The sequence below is a fragment of the Tachypleus tridentatus genome, chromosome 7, assembly GCF_004210375.1.
Source record: "Tachypleus tridentatus isolate NWPU-2018 chromosome 7, ASM421037v1, whole genome shotgun sequence".
NCBI classification, from domain to species: Eukaryota; Metazoa; Arthropoda; class Merostomata; order Xiphosura; family Limulidae; genus Tachypleus; species Tachypleus tridentatus.
The window spans coordinates 59,443,681-59,470,871 of record NC_134831.1 but is presented as its reverse complement, the minus strand read 5'-3'; the positions used below and the strand labels follow the sequence as shown (position 1 = coordinate 59,470,871).

Here is a 27,191-nt window from a genome sequence, read left to right as displayed (position 1 = left end):
TGAGAGGAGGTCATTTGTGTTGAGGAACCAAAGAAGACGATCATCTCTAAAATCTTAGAGACAGTTCGTTAAAGCAATTGGATGGTAGTTTGAAGAAATCTTAGTATCCTTCCCAGGCTTAGAAAAAAGGAGGAAAGTAGCATAACGCCAAGCATCAGGAAAAACATTCTCCATCCAGATCTGGTTAAAAACAACCAGAAAAATAGCAAGAGAGGTAGAAGAGAAATGATGCAGCATATCATAGTGAATATGAATATCATCAGGTCTGACAGATGTACTGTCAGATCGATGAAGAGCAAGTCTGAGTTCCACCAGCATAAAAAGACAATTGGAGTCATAGAGATGATCAGTCTGAAGGAAAAGAGGTGACAGATTTGCCTGTGTCTTGATAACTAAGGTGGGGGATGCAACAGAAGTGCTAGTTGCACGAGAAAAGCTTTCGCTGAGAGTATCAGCAACTCCATGGCCATTAGAGAGCAAGATCGAAAGGGAGGCAGAAGTATACTTACTCTTGACTGACCTTTCAAATCTTGTCCCATATGACCTTTGAACTGGTGGTGGAAGGGATGCTAGATGTTTATTTAATCCAAGATTTCTTCTGGAAAAGCATTGCGAGTTAAAAAGCATTGGATATCTATGAAAAATATTTGAGCTTTCTGTGCCATGTGGCAGGCAGGATTCCACCACAAATGAGGATACTGTGTAAAACGTGTCGAGGTTTTAGAAATACACTAAGCAGCTGCCTAGACAATATAGTAAGTCACTGCTGCCACACAATCATATATCAATAGGTTATAGACAATGGCAGGATCAAGACTCAAGAGAGCAGTGTAAGAGGGCCAGTTCACCTGGTCCAACTTCCACCAAGACTTACAGGTTGGGTGGCATTGACAATGGCCAGTCTCTCATAAAATGACAGGAGAATGATTAATGCTCATTGAGCTACTGTCAACCCTCTAAGAAAAGTAAGAGAGAAATGAAGGGGAGCAGATAAAGAGATCAATAGCAGTAAAAGATTGACTGGGAACATGAAAATAAGTGTAAGAACCAGTATTGAAGAGAGAAAGGCTGTGATCCAAGAGAATATGCTCTATGGGATGACCCCTTCCACCAATATCTGCACCACCCCAGAGAGGATTATGCCCATTAAACCCCCCCAGGATTAAAAAGAGAGATGGTAACTGCTCAGTGAAGGCATCAGGGCCCAACTTCAGGGACCAGGTAGAGAGAACAAATTGTAATGGCACAACCCAAGGAAACATAGATGGCTACAGCTTCCAAGGATGTATCAAGTGGCAAAGACAGGATGGGTACACTCATCCATCACACAACCTGTCATTTCTGTACAAAGAAAACTGCTGAAGCAGGTTTCAGAAACATTTCCTGCAAGTAGAAACAAACAGGATGGTAAGAATCAATCAAATCCTTAATGTCATCTGTATTCAATCAAAAACCCTGACAGTTTCATTGTATCAAAGAAGCCATTTTTATTTATGTAAAGGAGAATGGGGCAGGGAGCACTTCTGTTTTTGGCCACAATTTTCTCTTTACTGGACAGAGGTCTATCAATCTCCATGAATTTTGTCCTGGATCAAGTAGGAAGGTCTTTTTCTGTGAACAAAGATTCCAGAAACTGAGGATGTGAGTTAATGATTGTTTTGCATCTCAGGTTGCAGAAGAGAATTGACCCAAGGAAACTCCTGAATCTAAAGCTAAAGGAAGTGGACCTGGGCAGTCGTTGATAGGACTGGCAGGGATATAGATGGAAGTTGATGTAGATTTGTCAACTTCTGTAACATTAGAGGGCAAAAGACTCTTCAGATGTTTTGAAAATGACTTTGCTGGAGGCACTGAGAGATCTGTCTGTACTCCGACTGTGGTAGAGGAACAGAGTGCAGCAGCATATGTCTGAGATGGAGTGAGGGGACAATAACTTCCAAGACTCTGGTTAGGAAATATTATTTATAGTCTTCAATCATTGCATCTCTTTTTCCTCCATCCACTTAAAAAAGAAATAGAGTAATAGAGGTGTAAACCCCTACAGTTTACACAGTGTGATTCCAATATGCACTCATAGATATCATAATATTTGCCACCACAATAAACACATGTTAAAGAACACGATATGATGTCTTCAAGTGGCAAGCCACTAACACCAGAAACATATAAGGGGATTGGGAGTGTATGGCCATACTTTATAGTTCAGATAACCTGCTTTGACTATGGCAGGAGTATGTAATAATGTAAACATCAATATCAGAACATTAGTAGGCACCATAATTCCATCTTTGCAAAAAGAGATTTTGGACAAACCAGTGAGAATCTCCGACTTGGGAATGTTCTTTAAATCTCTCTCAACTATAACTCCTCTTGAAGAATTCAAAGTTGCATAGAGAGTAACCTCGATGGGTATATCCCCAATGGTCTTCAATTTCAAGAGGAGTTTGGTATTTTGTGGTGAAGATGTTTCCACAAAAATTTCTCTAAAGCATAACTTCCTTACTGACTAGAGAGAGCCAGCAAGTCCCTCTAATCCATTTTGAATAAAACAGGGACATCTGCCCTTAGGATTTCTCAAATAAGGAATGCATAATTAAAAATAGAGATACAGAATCTAATTGTGATGGTGACTGAACAACAGAATCATCCATGCATGGTCATTTTCCCATAATGTTTTTATTTCAATTTGCTCACTTATTTACTTTTTCTTGAATTGGGATATCCATAATAAAAGGCAATACATTTTAGTTCTCACTGACCTCACTCACCACCATGAATTCCTATGAGGGGATGCATTACAATGCCAAATAAGGACATTTCAGCAGTGCCAGGGTTTTGTAAGCACTATTTCTGAACAGCATCAGACACAATGTTTGCAATGCCTGTTAAGAACATCCAACACTGGTACTCAGTTGACCCTAGCCTAGGTAGACTGGTCAATTGACCCTGGGGAGGGCCCAACCCAAGGTTGCTTGCCTACAGTTGTGTGTCAGAGTTCAATTCCTCATTACCAAGAACTTCTCCTCCCCTACATGGGTCACCACATACAAGAAACACAAGTGGATGTTTAGATACCATAGGACGTAAACTGAAAGTACAGAACCTTCTCTGAGAGGTCCCCTCACCACATTCAGAAATTCACCTTGAGGAGTAATACTTAGGGATCAGATTCTTTTTTACCATATTTCACACTTTATCATAAGCCCTTCTTTTTAACTATATAGTGTAAGATGAAGTTATGATTTCTCAAACAACATCTTTGGCTTTACTTCTAATGCAATATATATTTGCACAAAAACCACTAACTACTGCAAATATTTTTAGTAGACTGCCAAATAAAGTTAAGTGCATCACTAATTTGAATCTTGAATAACAAATATTAATGTTATATTAAAGTATAAAATATGAAAATATATATTAATATGGCTGAAAGGATACCTACCTTTCAGCTTCATGATATTCCAAAGCATAATGAATAGAAAAAAAAGTGAGCACATGAAAAGAAACTCAATAACCTAAATGCTTTAGCAGTGGTAAATGGCACCAAATTCTGTTGTAACCCCAAGAAAAGTATTAAAGTCTGATTTTTAGCACTTATAAGCCCTCAGACTTACCATTTAGGGGAGCATTCAGTAAATCAGTATTACACATTAAAAACAACTTTTATACATCAAACCTTGACATGACAAGAACATCAAATATTGCAAAATCTTTATGGTAAAGAGCTACAAGCCACAACAATATATCTGAGCTCAGACAAACAAATCCAAATTACAGGCTATTGTTTCAGACATTTAAGACTCAGGTTATAGACTTGTTTGTACTTAAATGCAACCCATCTCTGAAGATTATGTAAGATAATTACAAACATACTATACTGTTATACCTGAGTTAGGATACAAACATAGGTCATTCAGGTCTGTCTGTGGCTGAATAGACGTAAAAGGTTTTCCCTGAAAAAGAAAAACAATACATCATAAGTGTTGCTAATTCCTGTGAACATTTCAATGTACTTTTTGCCATATTAAACAGGTACTATAAAGTAGCATTTCTCAAACATTTAGGTTATATCCAGTTTTTTCTTCTAATATATTTCTTCTCCAAAAACGAAATATAACTATTTGTGCCCCCCACACATTGTTGTTGCACACACACACACACACACACAATATATATATTAGTGTTGCATAATTTTATTAGGATTTTTCTCAAGTGGGCCAAATCCCTCACTGAGTTCCAGAAAGTGGGCCAACCATGAAATGAAGTAGGTACCAACTTCACAAGTCACAAAAGCACACAAAGTAATTTTTATTTGAAGAAACAGTAAATTGAACCATTACAATTTGATTCATTTGTGTACATACTGAAAGTATGGTAAAATGTGCATGTACATAGTGGTTTACAAAATAAATATCTTGAAACTTTTCAATCATTCTTCAGATTATAATCCAATGCAGGCAGTCACATTCCTCTGTATACCAAATCAGTTAATTACTAATTGGAAAATTTCCAATTACAATCACGATCTATCTTTATAAGGTAATTCATTATACATTTCAAATGGTGGGCACACATGAAAAATAAAAATGCATATTTCAATATTTTTTTTCATGAACTAGTATACATGCAAATGAATATTTTGTAGCAGTGATAATCAAGATATTATAAATATGAAAAGTACACATCCTAAAAGAAACATGGTATTTATCTTTAACACACAACATATATATTACACTGCAAATTAACAGCACAAATTAATTCAACTATTTTTCAATAAATATTCATAATTATGACAAGGACAGAACTTCTCAAACAATATGTTTTCATTTCTACCTGAAATTTCTTGAGCTATTTATATTAATAAAACAATCCAAATCTTTTAAAGCAACACAATGAAATAAACACCATCTTTCAGAAAAATAGATAAAAGAATGAATGTCCAAAAACTTTAAAGACAGAGTTGAGAGTGAAAAATTATGTCCTAAGAAATTAAACAATTCTTTGATAAAAATGTCATTTTTAAAAGCATTACTAACATTTCAAACTTCTTAATATTTCTTTAAAAAAACATGCATATCACATATATTAATCATACAAAATGCAAATATTAACCATAAACAAACTTGTACATCAGAATATCTGATATCTTATTTTACTTTTCTAAACCTTTATTTCAGTGTTTCAGCAAAAATAGAATCAAAATAGCACAAGTTTACAGTATCTTGGTTATAATTATGTAAATCATTAAGATTAGACAATACTTGTTTAATAGCGACTAACTTACTGTTGTTCTATCCCACAATTTAACAATCTTTCTATCAATAGACACCACAAGGTCCATACTAGGGTAAAATTCAATATCTTTAATTGGAAGTCCATACATATGGTCCTTAACCAGCAGAGGTGAAGATGCTCTGATATCATACAATAATATCTGTATAAATAGTTAAAAACCAAAGTATTACAGAACAAAAATTGTTAAATAGCAAATGAACAACTTGTTTTTTATACGCATATAAAAATCTTAGCACAATATCTGATACTGCTTAAAACAACAAAGTTTTCTCTAAGTGGAAAGTACTCTAGCACTTTTTATGAAAGGATAGAACAGACTTGTATTAAACCAGTACAAAACACATGGATTTTTTTTGCCCACAGGTCAACAGAAGCTAGAAACAAAGAGCTGCCTTTCATAATCCATTCATTTCTAGTGAGTGGGTCACATTTAATTTATCCATAGCATCTGAAAGTCAAAACTAACAAATAGCCAAAAACCAAAATTTATCATTTTTGTTCATTATCTTTCTTCAACAGGACTAACATCTACACAGTTATAGTACTAACTTCAGTTTTACATCATTTGGTAGATCAAAACTTTTGACAATCTATCTTATTATTATTTTATACTATATTTATAAAACTTTAGAGTAGAATATACTTTGTAACCCAGTAAATACACATATGCCATCTTATAAAAAGAAGTACACAAACTAGTATTAAGAAATGAAAAAAAAATCACTAAATAAAAAAATGTTGGGCTAGCTATTGAAAAGAAAAAAAAAATGAACCAAAAATGACAGGGTCAGGAGTGGGCATATCGCTTGACCTGACTAATGATCATATAGCACACTAAGCAATCTCACCTGTCTATGGAGAATAAAATCCCTATATTATTGGCTTCCTCACTAGCAAAACAAATAAAACAATAATTTGCAACTGTGAAATATTACTTTATTGTAAAATAGTCATAAAAGTAGTATTCTAAAGTTAACTACAGAAAGGTATAATGATGAAAGCTAAGATTCTATTTAAACACCAACCTTTTGATAGATAAAGTGGGGGAAACAGTAATTTAGAGCTTTTACTCTCTGTGTAAAGTTAAGACAGCTTAGTCAGCTATTAGTCAATAAAGTGATATGTCCACTTCTAACCCTGTCTTCTTTTCAAGTTCAATAGCTTGACCTTCATAGTTTTTATTTGTTGATTTTTTTTCCACCATTATACTTGTAAAGAAATACCACTTGACAGGATGTAATTATGGTTTGTTCTTACTGAAATAAGTGGTTTACAAGACTTGTTCAAATACTTTATTTTCTAATTCCCCTAACTAGAGCAAGAACTGATTTTATATTATTTGTGAGACAGTAAATCTGTTTTGTTGCTCCATTTGAAAATTTAAAAATTAGAGCTGGGCAGTGAGCTAGATTAATCAATATAATTTATTACCTATGAGTATGAATTACATTGATAACAATTGTGTTAAATAAATGATTCATTAAAATTAAAATAATTCACGTGATAAAAAATAATTGTGTTTCTGATTATTACTATTTGCAATTATTCCAACTATATGGTAATGGGGTGTTACACATTATTTTCTTTGCTTTTTAGTTGTAGCAAAACTACCAAGGCTGTCACGAGTTTTGGTAACGTTTACTGCCAGCTTTTGTACTACTTTCAAGGTGATAAATAAAGTGCAGGTTTACTTGTTTTTTTAAATATTGCATTATGTTTCTAATTCATGTAACTGTATTCTTTAGTGTTAAATAAATTATAAATTTACTTTGTGTTTTTTTTTCAAATGTGCAGTAATCCTCCATTGATCTGTGTAAATCAAACAAATGTACATGTCAAATGTACACAAACTGACTTTAGAGTCATCTTAACATTAGCAATTCAAGAAACTGTAAATTTTCAGATTATGCTGAATGAAAAAAATAATTGTTTTAAGCTACAAACAAACATACATAGTTCTCATGAGAGAATGATTTATTAGTTGAATATAATCAGTTAATGAGCCTAATTATAAATTCATTATTGAATTCTACTAATTGTCCACCTCTATTCAGAACACAACATTTGAAACCTTTGTACCAATGTATTAAATTTCTGACACTGTTAGTCAAAACAGCAAACAGAAGAAAAAATTACAAAACAATTCTCCTTGAGAAAACAGATGTCTCTTGGCAAATTTTAGTACTTATCTTAAAGATACTAAACATGTCAAAACAGAGAGAGAAAATATTTAGGAATATTTATAAATTATTTGCACAAGAGAAAATATTACAAATGTCAATTCATTAACTAGGAAACAATTTATGTAACAACTTTACCTAAAATATTTTTCCCATCTGTTTGAATACTTTAGTAACATTTAAAAATGAAACATATACCTGTCCTGTAGCTGTACCAACTGCCATTTGCAGACCATCTTTAAAAGACAAGGCAGTCACAGATGGTATCCCATTTACTCTGTAACACAAAAGTTCAGACACATTGATGAGTTTAAGATATTATGAAAGCAAATTTTCACTATAATTTAAAATTAAAACTATCAATTACTCGTCTTTTTAAACAACTATTTATTGTCTCAAAAACATTCTTTGACTATTACAAAAATAACAAAGAATGTTTAAAAACAAAAATATGGTAATTTAAAATACGCATATCTTTTTTTTTACTAAATAATCAGTTACAATAAACAAACTGAGATAAACATTACTTCTCTCAAGCAATGCTACATTTAACACTGAACATACAAACATTATATAACAATATGATTAAGCAAATTCATAAAACAAATTTAAGACCAAAACATTTGAAATATAGTTACTATTACAACTTCCATCCAAATTTTAATCTACAATTTACAAAAATATCTAAAGAAACAGATTTTAGCACTACCAATTGTTAAACAAACATATATATAGTTTATTAACTAGTTACCTTATTTAACATATTATATTCATCAATTTTGAATAAAGATCACCTTAAGGTTTAAAAAGAAATTCACACAATGACAAGTCAAAAATCGTGTCCACAGGCTGCTAATTCAAGAGACTTAATCACATTTTAACTAGCCTATAGCTGATTTCTTCATTAATCAGCTGACTGTATAGATATAATATTGTCAACAGTGGTTAAACTGAAATTTTGAAAGAGTTGAACTCCCTTTTGAGATCCAGTTTAGCATTCCAATCACAAGACTAGAAACACTAATTGCCTGAATCTTTAATATGCAGAACTCTGTTCTGGATCATTACCTTCTAATTGTTGGGTACACAAGAAAGAAAACCCATCAAGGAAAGCAAAAAATTTCAACCAAAATTAATTATATCATGTGATGTGCAAGAATTCCAGCCATTATGCCAAGCCAAGGCATGGATGTCAAAAAAATATAAAAGAAACACATATGGTACACAAGGTGTGGCATTTTTCACATAGAGACAATTTATTGTGCAATACATGCATCATGCCAAACAGAATTTATATTATATATGAACTCCCAAATAAAATTTTAATATCCAACAGAGTAGATAAATCTTGAATAATAGTTTCTTTCTCTTTATTTTTAAACTTTAACTTAAAATGTTTCATCTAGCAAAATAAGAGAATCAGTTATATAAAACCAAAACTTCAAAATTAAATGTAAAACACTTGAAAGACTAAAATCTGCAACAAATTTAGTCCTAACAGACATCTCTTGCAATCACTCTTGATGCTGTACTTAAATATTTTTCAATAATTACTTACTCTGTTTCCCCAGTTACACTACTGAGTGCACAATCTAAAATTCCAACACGATGTCGTGAACGTGGATCCCATGCTTCTACTCTACCCTGAGTAAATTCAGATAACAAGTCTTTAAATGTTTTAATTTAATTTCAGTTCAAATAATTTTTATCAAATCTATTTTAATAAAATCTCTTTAAAACTAATTCTTAATGTATGTTTGAATCTTTAAATGTTGAGAAAAGCAGGCAACTATCAGGTTGCTTTCCTTTCAAAGTTAGTTTTAGTTTTTTATTTTGTTACAATCTTTACATATTTACTAATAGTCTACATAAACATAGATAAAAAAATCACGTATAATGTCTTGCTGTTAAATAAAATTTTAAATATTTGAGTTGTAGCTTTTCATGCTTCAGCTATGAAAATATTTATTTTCATTACAAAAGGAACTGCATAATACAGCTATGAACATCAATCTAATAAAGAAATCTTGAAACACTAATTATAGGTTAATAAATGTGGATGAAAATCTTTACCCTAAATGTTAACTTCTTTCTAATGCTAGTACAAGCAATCCATAAAAATAAGACACCTGGATAAATACTAACTAACTTTGTAAGGCAATATTTAAAAAATCCAAATATGGGAATTGTGATATATGCATTCTGAGTATCCTCTCTAATTTATTTTTAACCCCTCCAATATATATGAAATGTAATTAAAAGTATTCATTAAAATTTTGTCATCACTCAAGCAAAGTTAATATTTTTCTACATTGAAAATAAACTTTGACAAACACTTCTCACAATTACAGCTATTCTCAATTTGACTGCTCTCTAGTGTGCAAATTTTGCTTGCCACTAACCTTCAACTTCTATCTAATTCTATGTGGTTCAGCTGCATTTAAACATGCAACAACTCTTCATCAGTAGGGGTGCAACACATCCTTCTATTGCAGCTAACTTCCTCTGTCTAATTATCACTTCTCAATTAGACATAAAAAAACACCACTAGAAGTGGAGAGAACAGGTGGGATATGTGAGGGGATATATATGTAATGGAAATATATTTTTTGTATAAGAAAATATTAACTTCTGAAATGATTGCTTACCACTACTCTCAATTACAAAGATAATTATACACTGGTGTAAAATTACCAAGATGAACATATTGCAAAATCATCTGAAGAGTATTTATGGAGTGTGCCACCTTTACATAGAATAAATACATTCACGGGAACAGCACCATATCTGAGCCAGGCTTACTTTTTATCCAAGTGGAGCCAACTGGTGTTGTTTTGCAATCAAAGGACAGAACAAATGATCCATCCTAAACCAAAACTGAATGGGAATATGTTTCACAGTCAATAAGGTATGTTTAACCATAATAAGGAGGTCAGTTACAGTACAGACCAATAGCAAAAGGAGGATCCTCAACCATTCACCTCAAATGCAGAAACCAAAAGTGAAGTAGAGTCTCCTTTCCAACCAACATCTGCAGAAATCTAACAAAATCTGGAACAATAAACCCCTGGAATGTACATCTGAAAAAACATTAGTAAGGTGGAAATGTAATGCAGAGAGTCAAATCCAGTCCAAAACCAACTAGCAATTGAAATGTAATATCCAGTCCTTGATAGCAGAAAGTTCTCAGCCCACCAAAATATGACAATTTATGTTGGCTGGTCTAGCTCCAACCAAATCCAGTCACCCAAGAACAGACATCCAAGTAGTGGTAGGGTGAAAGGTTCCCAGCTGTTAAGAAGAATTTCAAAATAGACAGAAAAATCCAGTCTAGAACAGTAATATCTGGAATTAAACATCAGAGCTACAACAGTAGGATAGTCTTGCTTATAAAGTGAGAGTTCCACTACCCTACTTTTGACTGAGTGGAAATGTACACTCAGGAGAATTCCTCCATAACCCACCACTCCAGTGGCTAGGAGCTGGGAAGTGGTAAGGACTTTTTTACTCACTAGAAGAAAGGGGAAGAAATGCATTGGAAATTCTGGAGGAACTCATTTGCAGAGAAAGTGCACTGGGTGATCATGAAACTGTATTTTGACCATTCCAAGTTACAGCAGTCTAAGAAACATTAGAGACAAGCAGCAACCTCTTTCTGTTAGTCCATGAGTGTACAGTCCAGTGTAAGCATACCAGTCACTTGCAAATGGTCTTGTGGAACACACCATCACAATAGTGAGTGTGCAAGGCTTTGAATACCAGTAAACCTACACAGACACCACTCACAACAGAGCAAAATCCATAAATACTAAAGAAAACTGCTAAAAAAACAGAGGAGATTACCCATCCAGAGTTGTACAAACATATGGAAAATGGCTAAAGATAAGGAAACTGTCAAACCATCAGATCGGGCAAGCAGCATGACACCAAATCATGGGAGTAATTCTACATGCCAGTCTGAATAATCTCCACAAGTCAAGGACATTGAGAGGTAATGGTTCAGATGTGATGATAAACAGTAAAAAGGGAGGAATATACAATACAGATAATCACATGAACCAAACTGGTCAGGGTAACAGAAGAATTTAATCAGATGTGGATAGATTTCAATGGATAAACAAATGGGAGCAAGAGCTATGGAAGGGTGCCACGTACAACACATAGCACCTTGAAGCATGAACTGAATACAAGAAACAATATGAATCATAACATGAGTAAATATGGAAGGAAAGGAAATAAAAGGAGAGGAAAACACACAGTAAAAAGGAAAAAAAATTAAAGGAAGATGACAGAGCCACCCTACAGCTGGCAAAGGTTAAAATAGGACAGACCCCTGTTAAACAATCATGTAAAAACATATCTGAAGATGGGCTGAATCCATGCCAAATAAACTAACAATGCAATATTCTCACTTACATTGTTACACAGACATAAATGATAAAAAGACAGCATAAGACAACAGGAATGTTACATATGGGGATAGTCCCAAACCCTTTGCAAAGGATAGGACACACACTATGCATGAAGCCAGAATGAGGGAACAGAAGGACAAAGTACCACTGAGTGAAGTTGCAATAGAAGGGATTAGGGGAGAGAGACAATAGAGGCTGTTTCTGGAGAAGGGACAAAAACCAAGGTTAGGCCAGCCAGAAAGGAGCCATAAGAAAGACCCAACACATAGTGGATTGGATGAGAGAAATTACTTAAAATAAAAAACTGAGGCTCGGGTATGCATGAAGGAAAGGTCCTTCCAGTCCTGGTTGATGGTATCCATGGCCAAAGCCAAAAGATGTGGAAGTGGAGACCAAAAGAAATGAAGCTAGTTAGGGAGTATACAACTGAAAAATAGCCATCAGAATAGCTGGGGTCGAGACATCATTCCACAGGAAGAATCTTATCAGGATGGAACTGACATTCCACAAAAAGAATGTGGACATTAGGTATGTGACAAGGTAGCAAATGAATTTGATGGCTGTGAGCCTAGAAGTAGAAATCTAGAGTGCAGGAACTTAAGGACCAGGATCATGTGACAATCCAACAAAAAAATTGATGGCTTTAAGCCCATATGCAGAGATAACCACCTAGTTGATGGAATGATTCATAACTGTCTTGCCTCACAGAGTTGACAAAAAATAAACCAAAGAATAGCAAGGAGTACAAAAAGTTTGATGTGAAGACCTAACTCCTCCTAAAACCAATGGCCTGAGACCTCCTATATAATGCAGCACACATCCCATCCTGACAACAAGGTATCTATGAAGAAATGACTATTCACATGTGTTGAAGGAATAGACACTCCTACTGTCATGTAGTCCCTGTTTAACCACTAAAGGAAGCCAGACTGAAGAAAATCAGGAAGGGATATCTATAAATCTAGGGACTTCATCAGAAATCAGTACCCACTTCAAGAAACACATGTGAAATGGTTCAGCAGGTTAAGTGCCTCCAGTGATACCCAAGTTCCTAAAAGATACAGAGCCTCTTGCACAGGGAGAGAAGGTGCTGATAGTGCCCTTTTAACTAAAAACTCAATGTCTCACAGGTGAAGAGAAGGAGACTAGGCTTCACTGAGATGCAAGTTGAAAAACAACCCCAGCTGAACATGACAGTGAGAGGGGTGGATGACAAACTTCTCATCATTGAGGAAGACTCTACAGAGGATGGAGCCATAAAGAGCTAGTCAACCATAAAATTGATCAAGATTTTCCTCGTGGACAAAAGACAGAAAATGATATGAAGCTTGAGCAATAGGATATGAAGAAAAGCATCACACACATTTAAACCTGTCAAAAAAGTCCTGGAAGAAAGGCTCATCTGAGAAGCAGTTAGAATTCCATGGTGACCCAAGGCATGTTGATGAAGCAATTCAGACAGAAGAGATCAATCACAGAATGCTAATCCACCATCTCCTTTAAGATGACAAAAAAGGTGGGAAAAGAACTTCAGAAGCACAAGAAAGAACCTGTCTGATAGCACTCTTGATGAGAAGGACTTGAACTGCTTATGTAAAATACTGGTGGGAAACAGAATCTTAAGGAAAGAAAAAGGAACTTGGACAGGGGAAGAAGCAGGAGGTGTGAGGAAAAAAAGTCTTTCTAACAAAACTCAAATGACCCAGAAATGAGTGAGCCTAGATTTCACATGTGAATCATTAACAATGCCGACATCATAAAAGCCATAGGTATATAACAGTACAGCATGTAGATGTGGTACAGGAAAAGAAGAGGAAGGATGAGGATGAGAAATGGGAACTAGAGAACAAAGAGGAGGTTGTGACAATGGGAAGCAAGGAAAGCTAAGAAAGTATATAATTTGACAGATTTAACAGAACTCTAAAGTGTCTGAAAGCCCACCAAAGATAACAGATTGGAAGAAAAGGGCTGATCAAAGATCTTGCACGAAACTTGGGAGGGTGATGCACATGACAACAAAGCATTCCAACCCAAGAAATCCCAGCAACACAGGAGATAAATGTGAAGAGAAAAACATTGATGAAATCAGTCTAGATAAGTTGTTGAGTAGGAAGTTATGAGTTTCTGCCAAAAAAAACCCTCAGTAGTACAATGGCAAGCCTCAGACAATAGGTGAATGGACAACAAATAACAAAGGAGTGTAGTGAAGGAGAAGTGGAGACATCAAATTATGCTTGAGAAAAACATCCTGAAGTGTTGGGATTTTGAACCACAGGGGGAAAAAGTGAATCCAGTGTTATCCATTAAAAAAGGATTTGCTAAATAATGATATGAAAAGCACATTAGTTATTGCAGTACATGGGGGTGCAGCATACTAATTCCCACACACAATTCTCCTGGAAGACAACTGACATGGATCTCAATATCAGGTGAAGGAGGAAATAAAAAATTTAGAAATAAGTGCCACAGTTAATAAGGAAGATCAAATGAAATAGGTGAAAGATAAAACACAGCATATCTGTGATATCAAGTCTAAAATTAGTGATTGAAGTCTTTATACTTCAACAGACTGAAAATGTGCCTGAACAGCAAAGAAATGGGAGTGAGGAACTTGTCCAATTCTACATCATCATGATCAAAATCAGTAGGCAATAGCAAATTTGCTTGTACTTCGAGAGATTCTTTAGTCTGTATGAAGCCATCTCCTAACAAAGTACAGTCGATACTTCCTACACTGATAACACCTCATCTGCAACTGTTGCCATGAGCTGTTGAATACCAGCACTGTCAGTAGCCATTCTAGCCATAATAGTTAATTGTGAATTGAAAACATGTCGAATGACTATTGGTAATTGAGTGAGAAATAGAACTCACAATCAAATAAAGAAATCCAACTTAAAAGTTGTTTACAAACAATACTTTGAAATGTAAATATCAATAACTGAATATTTTCAAAGCATACTAAAGGAAAAAAAGCAGTCAGAAGTTAAGCAGTAGATCTTAACCCTGTCATGCTAGATGAAAAATGGATAACTGAGTTCAACTGCATAGAGAAAGTCAGCTGGAATAAGAGGAGGTGTCACACTCATATTGATGGAAGATTGTTGCTTGCTCACCTGCATGCTTAAACACAGCTGAAGCACCAAGTATACATGTGGAATTAAGTGGTAATTTAGAACTAGTGGCAAGTCAGAATTTGCACAATAGAGGGCAGTCAAATCAAGAGTATCTGTAAGTATTATAAGAGATAAGTAATTGTATCAGAAGCTTTCAATCTTATTTGGTAACAGAGCCATAAACTAAAAAAAAAAATCAGTCACCTCTTGCCACACTCACGTCCTATCTTTCATTAATTGTCAGTAGTTCTTTTTTTTAATACTATATTATTAGAAGGCCAAAGTTTTAATCTATTAAATAACATATTATATTACGTCCAAACAATATTCCCACTGGAAACACATTAACAGCTCTTACTGTATAATTAACCTATGCTTTATATAATTCAATAGGGTAAAGTAAGCTACACATTCCCTAAGTGATTTTCAATTTGTGTGGAAGGAATACTAGTTAAACACAGTTCAAAAGGCAATAAAATAATAACATTTTAAGTAGAAACAAATGTAGAAAGAAAAATGTACATATTTTCTTTTTGTTTTTTTATAGTAGTTACAGGGTTGGTGAAATTGACCAATCTCATATAGCATTAGGTTAGAGAAAATAAATCAAATACAAAATGTTACTTCAAAAAAGTTTGAAATTCATTCAAGTATTTTAGAGAATACAAATTAAATATGAGAATTTTCAGATGAAGTATTTTTAATCTCAATATGAAAATCATTTTGAACTCAAAGCACTCAACACATTGATTTTGTATATTCACAGAAAATTTTTTTTTTTTTTTTTATTAAAATTATGGTTCTTTGTCTAGAAATGACTCAATGCTTTCTGAGAGCTTGTGAAATTTTGTGGAAATATGTGAAACTTGTCAGAAGTCAGTGTGTAAAATCTGAAAGACAATTTGGTGATAATTTTTAGGTCAAATTGACTGAACCCACAACAAAAAGAGGTAAAATAAAATTAACTGGTCAAATGGAAAGCAAACACTTTAAAAATGCAGGATGATACAGCTACTAACCAATAAATGAAAAAATAACTGGATCACAATACCTCAATTTCAAAAACTGGAACTAAGGAGCTATGCCTGAGATCATTATTTGATAATGTATTCACAAAGATTTGCATATATGTAGTATATATCTATTTCTACTACTCAATGTCATAATCTTTAAATAAAATAAAAAATAAAAATCAGTACCAATTCAATAACTGAATAATTACAGAACTGATTTAAATGCCTCCATTTCTCACCTCATTAGTGCCACAGACAAACAGATGATGAACAGGATTTATTTTACAAACACTAAGAGAGCTGCAAGAAAATGTCAAGTGAAACATTAAATAATTTTGAAAATGCACAAACTGTGATTAAGCTCAAGTTCTTAAGCAACAAACTAAACTATACTCAAATGCATAACCCTTAATCTTATATTTATTTTACAATAACTTTTAAAACATTAAACTTTCAAAACTAACATAGATTAAAACAAGAAATCTAAACTTATTTGGGAAGAATAGGAGATTTATCTGTCTGAACTCTTATTTACAGTATACAAGGAAAACAGCTTTTTTTAGAAAATGCAGATAAGTGTATGTTAAACATCTTTATTTCTGGATTAAATTCTTAAACATTTTGGAAAACACACATTATGTATATGTGACTGTAACTGCCTCAACTTGTCTTAACAATTTGGAAAAATGATCAATGCTGAATAATTACATTCTTACACAAACACAGATTTATACCAGTTTACTTGATTCAGTCTCACCTAAAATGTAATAAAAAACTTCAACTCAAAATCATTTCTAATATCGTTTGACAACTCTTCACACTGTTTACTTAAATGTAAAAACATTTAAATTGTGTGGAAACTATACATTAGAAAATTTTTAACTTTAACACTATTAAAACCTTTAAAACATTCAAATTGTGTAAACACAGCACACATTTCAATAAGAATGTTAATGTTAATAACATCAAAACCTTTACTTGCTGTTCTCCCTATTAAATACAGACGATGTACATTCATTCTTATCCAATAATTACCACTTACTTTGCATCAGTCTGAAGCGAGTTTAAAAACCTTCCTTGTTCCAAATTGATTCGATAAACTTCAGAACTAAAGTAAAATGATATAGAGCCCACAATTCAAATACATTTTTATATACAACTTTATAATCTAAAAACAAGGTTTCTTAATAACAGCACCAAGTTGTCACAGATTTTAGTAACCAAACATCATTTTTTATAAAACTAGGATGATGAACTTCTTGTAAGATGCTGCCTTCAACACTGCTAAACAAGTTAACCCTATTGTATTTAATCTTCCTGACTCTCATTAATACTAGTCTTCAAAATGAAAAAATTACAAAGACAATGCAGTTATGTTATAAATTAATTTCATAAAACTGTCCCTATATAGTAGTAATTTTAATAGTTATGTCAAAATAACTAGTTGAATTGACAAGTCATGCATTTTATAAGATGTTTGATTTTTCAACTGAAAGCCATGTCTTTTCTGCATTTAGAGATATAATAAATGAAAAAAAAAAACACCAACAAATATGATGTACAATCAACCTAAGCTTATTGGTGTAAAGTGATATCATAATATATACCTTTTTGTTGTACACAAAAATAAATTATGTAGAACATCACACAGGGAAAACACAAAATAATGTGATGGTTTCATAATTACTTGACAGTATTCTAAACAATTATTTCTAAAATGTTATATTTATGACAATTTTAATATTAAAATCAATATTATGCTCTCACTGACAACTGGATCTTGAAGATCAACTCAGTAATTTTGAGGTAAAATATTTATAAATGTATCAAACAAACACAAAACTGAAAATACAAAGAGTAACTGTATTAATTTCTTTATTTTTAATAAAGTATTTTCCCCAAGCAAACATCCTATGAACCTTCATTTTCCACTCACACGTTTGGCATCAAATCAGTACCACAACTGACCAACAAATAAACTCTCAAATGATACATATAAATAATTAAAAGCCAATACAAATTCGAGGGCTTTCAAAAGTTGAGATGGATTGAAAATTGGCAAAACAAAAATATTGTTCAACAACATTAAAAATGTAATCTAGTAGATTTTTTAACTGTTTTTTTTCAATCGAAAAAATTATTCAAACGAATTAGATTTTAGTAATTTAAAATTGTAGGAAATTTAGAACTTCTTTATTTATAGATCAACAAATACAATACATATCAACAGATCCACACCTGAATGACATGTGGTCAAAACAACTTACTAGAGCAGGAAACACAGGTTCTGTAATATGGCATACTTAGTAACATGTCTTTAGTCATACCCAAAATTTACTTATCTAATAACCATTTAAGTCACAAAGAAAACTTAATTTCTCTTTAATATGTAACTTATCAAATATGCAATTCAAAGATTTGCTTTGATATAAATGATAAAATCATATCATCAGAAATGTGGGTATATATTCTTGTTTGAAATTTCCAGGCTCAAATCCAACCAATATGTACAGCTTCATTATCCTGTATTATAATGTAAGCTCTAGTACCTCTATTTGTGATTTAATGGTGCAATCAAAGTTAAAATACATCATATTGTACCTGGCTCCAACACAATACAGGTCACAGGATGCATAATGATAAGCCATATCTCTCCCAAACTTTGGTATCCTTATTCTATGATAGCGTCCATATGCTGCATGAAACTCAAGGTACCGATCACACTGAAGAAATACAAGCTGTGGAAAACACATGGCATCAGTTCAAATTTAACGTGCTTACTGAGGCTTATATTGACATAACTAAAAGATTATTGAAGAGGATATTCCAAAAACAAAGACTTTAGTTCAAATGTGCATAGATATATATATATGTACACTTTGATACACAAAGGCTTGAGCTTCTTTACTAAACTACAATCTAAAAACAGGTAAAGAAAAATTATTATTGTTTACAGCAGCATATTACACAGTTAAAAATTGTAACAGATTTATATTTACTGTACTGAATCTGTAATTTAAAAAAAAGAAAGACCTTTAAAATCAGTAATTTTAGTATACAGCTTATTAACATGCAGCTGTAACTGTATCCTTTTCACTTTGCCAACTAAATTAAAATGCATACACATGTAGACACTATGATTGTGTATCAAAAAATGTCTATTATACAAAGCTTGAAGTGTGAACTGATAACAAAAACTTCAATTAAAAGTAGACCAACATGCTAAAAATAGGCATAAAACTTGAAGCATGACTTCTAAAGTTGTCTTTTAGTCAATATGAAAATTTGGCAAAATTAAATCTGTACAAACTAATATTAAGTGTGTCACAAGTAACTGCCTGAAGGAAACTCTTAATTACTGTACACAGATGTAAGTAAAGAAAGAAAAGTTAACATTTTCCTAAACTGAAGATGTATTTCAAATAGATACTAACATCCACTAACCAAATAGTTTTTCTTGATCAGTACTAGCATCTGTTGGTGAAAATTTTCAATGCTTACTGCCAGCCATCCACCTCCCATTTCTGCATATCCTCACGTAAATAATTATGCAGCAGCTATTGCAATCAGTACCCTTTCCCCATTTGGACTTGTTTATCACTTTCAAAATTAGTCATAGAACTTATACTGCATATCACTGGAAAATGGGAAGCTGGGTGGGAAATGTAAGAGGAGGTACATTTCCAGTTTAGGCAAATGTTAAATTTTGTGCAACATTTTGCTTATGATCAAAAAACAGCTAGAATCCCACACTGAACTGGTTGAGGGCTGATAAAAAAAGAATCTCCATTTAGGAAGAACCCAAAGAGAGACAATGAGGTGTGGAACAAAAACAAAGAAATATCACATTTATGTGAAATACCACACCACATCTCTTCCAAGTATGCTCTTCATCCTTTCATGACTGCATGACAAACATAAAGTGAAAAAACATGAATGAACCCCACAATATATATCACCTACTAAAGGGACCCCTGAGTGATAAGTGGCTAGAGCAAGACAGATCATAGTGGTAGTATGGCCTCAAACACCTGAAAGCACCTGGAATTGTACATCAGTTCCCAAAAAAACAGAGGATCAACTACATTTGCACTTCAAAACAGAAATTGGTAAAGAAGACAAGCTTCTGTACCAAAACCAAAATTTTCATCTCTCAATCTTGGGCAGGTGAAAAGCCCAAACAGGATTACATCTCTGGTTCAAAACCTGGTAGTATTGGGTATGTTTCTTCCAGTTCACAGTAAGAAGAGAATATCAGAGTGTACACAAGTGGGAATACATACTGTATCCCACTACAACCAACACCAGATGTACCAGAAAGTGACATCAAGCAGATGGTAGGAAAAGGAACTCCAAATTTGGAGTGCATCTAAAGTCCAAACCTGGAAACATTGGGCATGTTTCATCCAGAACATGACAGGATGAAGAACACCATCTAGAACACATTGAGGACTTATCAATTAGACAATCTCCACCACCTACTGACCCCCCCTTGAAACCACATTAGGAATATGGTAGGTAGAAGAAACAATTCACCCTGAGGGACAAACTGCAATATACATATATATAGTTCTGACATAAAACAGTGCTTCAATTAAAACTTGGCAGAATCTGGAAATGTACATCAGGCCCATAGATACACCAGCATATGGTGAGAGAAAAAAATCTGCCATATGTTCATATATGGCATAGTGCAACAACCAACTTCTTGTGGCATTTGGAATTGTACATCAGGTCTGCAGTAGGAAGTGATAATTGCCATCAACACCCACTGTCCTACTATCAACTGAGCAGTATGATGCATCACACACGAGGACAGGCCTCCATGGCCCACCACTCCAGTGGCTAGGAATTGATAAGTGAAAAATACCATACTCTACTATAAGAAAGAAGGAAAAAACATGCTGGAGAGTCTAGAGGACTGAACTACCAGAGACAGTGTAAAGAGTTACCAAGAAACCCAGCTATCACATCAATGGAATCAACCAATCACCATTCAGTAGCATCTGGAATTCTACATCAGGTATGCAGTAGGATGATTCTTAATGCCACAGAGCAAAGAAATGTAGCAATCTCTGTCTGCTTTACTCATAAGTGTACTATCTAGAATGAACATATTTATGAAACAAAAGACTTCTAGAGAAAACTACCAGTGGTCACTACTTGTCACAAAGTGGGATCCACAATACATTATCAAAAAAAGGTCCCCTATAAATAAATAAATAAATAAATAACAAAACACATTATACACCAGTCATGATGACTTTTCAGTGGGTAAAATGGTAACTGGAGATAAACAAAAACCCATTATGCAGGAAATGGTCCACATACTGATCCCAATGATGACTTCCAAAGGAAGACAAAAATGGGCAACCAGGGACATGGTGGGATAATAAATTTGACAAGATGATACCTGTAAAAAGGTGACAAACCACAGGCAAAAGAGAAGAATACACCAGCCTAATTAACTGGTGAGTCCAATTTGTAAGGGTTATAGAACAGAGATCCCAGAACACAGAAGGATTCTATGGAATAAACAAACAGTTAAGTGAACCATGGAAGGGAACAGTGGGATTCAGATACCATCATAGAGCATGGGCCAGACACAGGAGGTGGTCCAGACCATAACAGACATAAAAGTGAGAAATGAAAAAGAATAAAATGAGAGAAAAAATGAATTATCCTCCCTAGTACTGGAAGTCTTGGGTAAAAATGAACAGTCAGAGAAGAGAAGAACAAAGGAACTATAGAACAGCAAGCATCAATTGCAAAGATCTCTGATTACCACTGGCCTCAAGCCAATAATATGAGGAATAGAGATTTAAATGAAAGGTGATACAAGGAACATGAAGACAAAGGCACAAACTGAGGATGAGTGAGAGCTTGGAGGACAACACTGAGTTTCCAATTCAGGAGACATACAGGGTGAGGAAGACAGGAAAGAGAATATAAATGAAATAAAAATACCACCAAAGAGTGGAAAATGGAGGCAAATGTAGTAAATCTGAAAACACAAGATAATGTGGCTTGATAACCTGCAATCAAAGAAACTGACAGTTCCCTATTGAAGAACCAAGTAAATAATGCAATCTAGTATCAGAGTGAAAGCAGTGAAGAATGATATCCTAGGTCATGTGATCAGCAATAAAGCATACCATTTACATGCATAAACTGCCAAGCAGGAAGGATGTACAGGATAAGAAATCATTGAGTCAACATGTCTGAAAATTCCAGACTATCTTGCAAAGGACCAGACAAAATCGCACATGAAGCCAAAGGGTTGGAATGGAAGAATGATGCACATTTGACTGAGGCTGGTAAAGAAGTGTGGGAGATGAAGAAAATGGAAGAGAAGGAGACACTGAAAACCTACACAGAAGTTGAAACCATATCTGTGCAGGCCAAAACTAAGCCACTAGGAACACAGAATGGTTTGAAACAGTGAAAGGACCTTGGGAAGAAGAAGAATAGGAGGATATGCATATAAGTAATATCACTTCCAGTTTTAACAGAAAGCATCTACAGCTAAAGCATGAGGCATTGAAATGTGGGTCAACAGCATCTATGTTCAGTAAACATCAATGAGCACACAATGCCCATTCTGTCAGAAGAATCTTGCCAAGTCTAAATAATCAATCCATAACTAGATGCAGAACATCCAAACAATCTGATGTGATGATTGTGGGCCCAGCAGAGAGATTGAACATATGGAAACAAAGATATTGTGACAGCATATCTCTTGATTGGCAATATAATATACTACCACAGAGTTATCAGAATGGATCCCCACCAACTGCCTCTGAACACCTGACAAGAAGTGAAGCAAACCATGTCTATCTGTACAAGACTACTGCTAATCAAGGAGTGGTTAATGAGTGCAAATATGGAGAAGGCACTGGTTAGAGGTTGTGTCATATTCCTAGTGGTGGAAAGTTGCTGCATAATCATTTACATGTGAATATAAGTGGAAGGTGGAAGGCAAGCACTTAAAAATTTGTACCAATAAAGGGCAATACTGATTGAGGAAAGCTATTTTGTGAGATGAGGTAAGACATTGTATCAGAAATATACAAGATGCTTTTGCAAATTATTTTTAAAGTCAAGCAAAGAAACATACATTTTTTAAAACATTTCTTTAAACGTTTTCTGACAGTTCCAACATTTTTTCTCAGACCTAACATCATAGCTTTAATAAACTACTTTTGGGATTTTTTACAAAATATTTGAGGCTGTTTAAAGCAATAAATTTAATGTGACCAAATAATTAATAAAAATTCTATATGTTCAAAATTTACATTTTGTTAAAAATAAAACCACTACATCTTTATACACATTTATAATGATAACAAAATTGGTCTAGTTAAGTCACGGAAAACAGTTAGAAAATGTAAATTAATAATTTCCGCAAAAAAAAAAAAAAAATTATACACTTTATTTGTAAGTCAGTAGCAAAAATAAAATTTAAGTTTATTTCCAAATTTGGCAATAAATGATTTTATCAACTTTTATACTCTGAAACTTTCTAAAGCACACAAATTCCAATATGTACTATAAATTAAATTCAGAAGTACAACAAATACAGAAATGCATGCAAGTTTAAGTTATCAAACACACAACCTTTGAATAGTCATCTGAAAGGATTTCAAATGATACAACTTCTGAGTCAAAACATCTCTCAAATTTCATGGACAGTTGATTGATATCATAACACCTCACCCTTGGTTTATAAACCCCTACAAAGTAAGAAAGCAAAGTTACAATCTTTAAAACACAATCATTATAAGCATTGAAGATGGTTTCAAGTATTTCATTCAGATGATGTTAGATTTAGAGGGTAATATTAAACGTTTTACATTTATTATCTACAGTTTACTAAAATTTCACTAGAAACTACAGGAATATGTAAGAATGAGATACAGGTACTTATAAAAATAATTACACATGATCCTGGTAGGTTGCAATTTCTTACCTGTAGCAAGTACATATTGTCCATCACCTGATACTCTGACAGAAGTGCTAACACCTGGCATTTCAAAGTCTTGGATGAGTTCAATTCTACGGCGAATGTCTAATAAATATAGAGTGATTTTCATTTAAGGTGCATAATATATGCATACATGTGTTTATCTTAAAGCAAGGCCATGTCCATTCTGCCGCATCCACCGAGGGGAATTGAACCCCTGATTTTAGCATTGTAAATCCGAAGAGTTACTGCTGTCACAGCGGAGGACACATACATATAAATATATATTTAAGCACACTCATTCACATTTCATTCATAAGATGGCCTAAATCAGTGGGGTCATGTAAGTATCTAGAAATTCATAAAAAGCTACAAAACACAATGTTAAACAACAATTTCAACCAAAAACAATTACTATATCATAATGATTTAACACTTTCTCAAATTTTGGTTCTTACATCATGTACTATATTGCTAAATTTAACTATGTTGAACAAAAATGCACAGGTAAATCCAACTGAGTGATTTCATCAATTAATCAATATAATCAATCACCTGTAAGCAGTAATTATATCAATGAGTGTTGTAAACTAATTAATTTATCTATCAATGTCACAAAAATAACCAACTAACTGAAATTAAGATTTCTAATTTAGCCAAGAGATACTCAGTTAATCAAAATTATGGTTTCTGATTATTGCCATTTTGGATTATTCCACCTATCAAGATATTTAAAATGTCATCATTACGAAGCTACATAATAAAGGGTGCCTTGTGATTTGAGGGTCTATGGTTTAATTACCATTGTCACAAAATTTGCTCACTCACCCTGTTTTTGTTATTGAAAAGCAACCAAGGCTATCAGCTGCTGTTACTAATATTTAATTGTTAACCAGAGGAAACACAACTGGCTAACATTGCCCACAACCAAATTTTTGGCTATTTAAGTATTAAAAATAATGGTTACATTTACTGTTGTTGTTTTTTTTTACATTGTGTTTTATTTCTAACTTATAACTGCATAACTATGTTCTTTAACATTGTATAAACAGGCATGACATAGACCTAGGATAAAGGTCCAAGGGTTTTGAGCCCTCACCATCTTTTTTCTCCAGCAATTAATAATTGTTATTTAATACTGTATAAGCATGTACAAACCAAGAGGAGTTGTCAAAGGGTACTAGCCACCTCTGCTAATTTTTTTTTCCAAATAAATAAATATTTTTAATGCTTCATTGGCAGGCACAAATCCAGGTAAAACTAGAGATCTGGACCCTCTAAATTTCTGAGAATAATTAATATCTGTATTCTTTAAGCACAGATCTAGGGAAAAGGAGGCCCAAACCCTCTCACTTTTTTTTTTTTTCAGAAATGAATAACTATTTTTAATGCTGTATGAGCAAGTTCACATCTGAACCTCAAATTTTCTTTTCAGTAATGAATAAAATCAGCTAGATGTCCTTAAATTGCCATAAAGTATCAGAAAAAGAAAAAAATTTACATGATCAACTGATTACCATAAAAGCTTTTTGAGGTGTTTTTTTTGAAATCAAGAAAACCAAAATCTACAACCATCCAGTTAAAGCCTCAGCCAATTACCAATTATTTTGATGCTAATACAATAATATGAACATCAGTTGAACATTGACAAGTTTCCTTTTCCAGACAACCTGATAATGAGTATTGAGAAGTATATTCAGAACTCTAATAACACAGGTTTGCTATAAGAATTTATTTTTCTTCATTTGTAATTTAAAACTTTTTTGAACAAGATGTTCTTCATATCACGGAAGTCAGACACAAGTGAATACACAAGTAATAACTGTATCACAACATTTAAAAAAAAATTGAAAAGAATCATCCTGTTTAGTAATTCTTTAATATTATTTTTAAAGATAATTATAACTATAGTTATTTAATTTTATTTTAAAAAAAAATTGAAATGTTTGATATTAATGGTTTTTAATTTCATATCAACCACATTGGTATAAATATACACAAGCTTTTAAATAACTGGATTATAGCCTAACACAATATACTGATATTTTAACTTTGACTTTTTGTAGGTTATTTTATAATATATATATGATCAATATTGATTAATCTATAATACTACAGTGAAAGTATCTTCCTTCATGTAAAAAATACTAAAAATTTGACTACGTTGTTCATAACTAACTTTTAAACAAATAACTGAAATACCTTTGTAAAAGTGAAATATTACTACAAGTGTGAAGTTGAAACATTATTATTACTTGCTAATTTAAAAACACTATTATCTGAGTAGACCATTTTCATTCATATTCATTCTCTGAAAAATTCAAAATTTGTAAAATAAAATCACAATTATCAAAGTTATATTTTACAAAATAAATTGATGTTATTCTAATTTTCATTTCCTTTGACATAAAATTTAGGCTACTTGGTTTTCACCTTGGCTAAATATTCATTTATCCAATAAATAAAGTGAGTTGCAATTACTCATTTCTCTTGATTGATTGTAAAACATTTGAGTAACTAAGTAGTTACAGATACAACACTTCAAGTCCCAACATTGTTGTGAATGAGGTTGGCCACATTTTCTTTAATGTATTTAACATTTAAATTTTCTATAAATATTTTTTTAATTTTAAATATTATATATATATTTTAAATTACAAAAGAAATATCCTATTGCTTTCCTCAACAAATGTTGACATTTGTTCACCCAGTAAATGTATTTCTGATAGATGCTTACCTCTTTTCACATAAGCTTTTACTGCCCTCAGTGTGGGCAAATTTTCACTCACCATTAGCCTTGCACTCCCACATACTTTCACAGTTGCATTATAACATGCAAATTAGCATGAGACAACTCTCCATCAATAAGAGTGCAAAACACCCTAGTGTACTGTATATATACTGTAGATCCCCTCCTTATTAATCACTTTGAGATGAGGCAAAAACATATGCATCATAAGTAGGAAGAACAGGTGAGAAGTGTAAGCAGGATAAACTAGAAAGATCTATGGCCAAATGCCTGTCTCTTTGGGGATACTGAATAACCAAGAATAGAACCCTGAAATAGGGTAACCAATGAGTTCAATAGCATTCTTGAAAAGAAGATATGGAACTGCCACAAAGATGCTGGCTGGAAAAGGGATCCCAAGGAAGAGAAAAGGGAACAGAAGAGGAACTAATGAATGAGGGTCAAGAAAATGAAGTGAATCATT

General features: G+C 33.2%; 1 protein-coding gene across 2 annotated transcripts in view; it reads right to left on the bottom strand.

Annotated features, from left to right (window-relative positions):
- Positions 1-27,191, bottom strand: part of l(2)34Fd (nucleolar protein 10 lethal (2) 34Fd) — a 61,199-nt gene that overhangs the window by 21,364 nt on the left and 12,644 nt on the right. For both annotated transcript variants that reach the window (XM_076511934.1, XM_076511935.1), the window contains exons 3-11: positions 23,986-24,084; positions 23,634-23,749; positions 18,618-18,754; positions 17,059-17,124; positions 16,256-16,316; positions 9,034-9,119; positions 7,674-7,752; positions 5,285-5,434; positions 3,887-3,953 (exon numbers count right to left, since the gene is read on the bottom strand). In XM_076511934.1, coding sequence (XP_076368049.1) covers positions 3,887-3,953; positions 5,285-5,434; positions 7,674-7,752; positions 9,034-9,119; positions 16,256-16,316; positions 17,059-17,124; positions 18,618-18,754; positions 23,634-23,749; positions 23,986-24,084 — 861 coding nt within the window. The remainder of the gene's footprint in view (positions 1-3,886; positions 3,954-5,284; positions 5,435-7,673; positions 7,753-9,033; positions 9,120-16,255; positions 16,317-17,058; positions 17,125-18,617; positions 18,755-23,633; positions 23,750-23,985; positions 24,085-27,191) is intronic.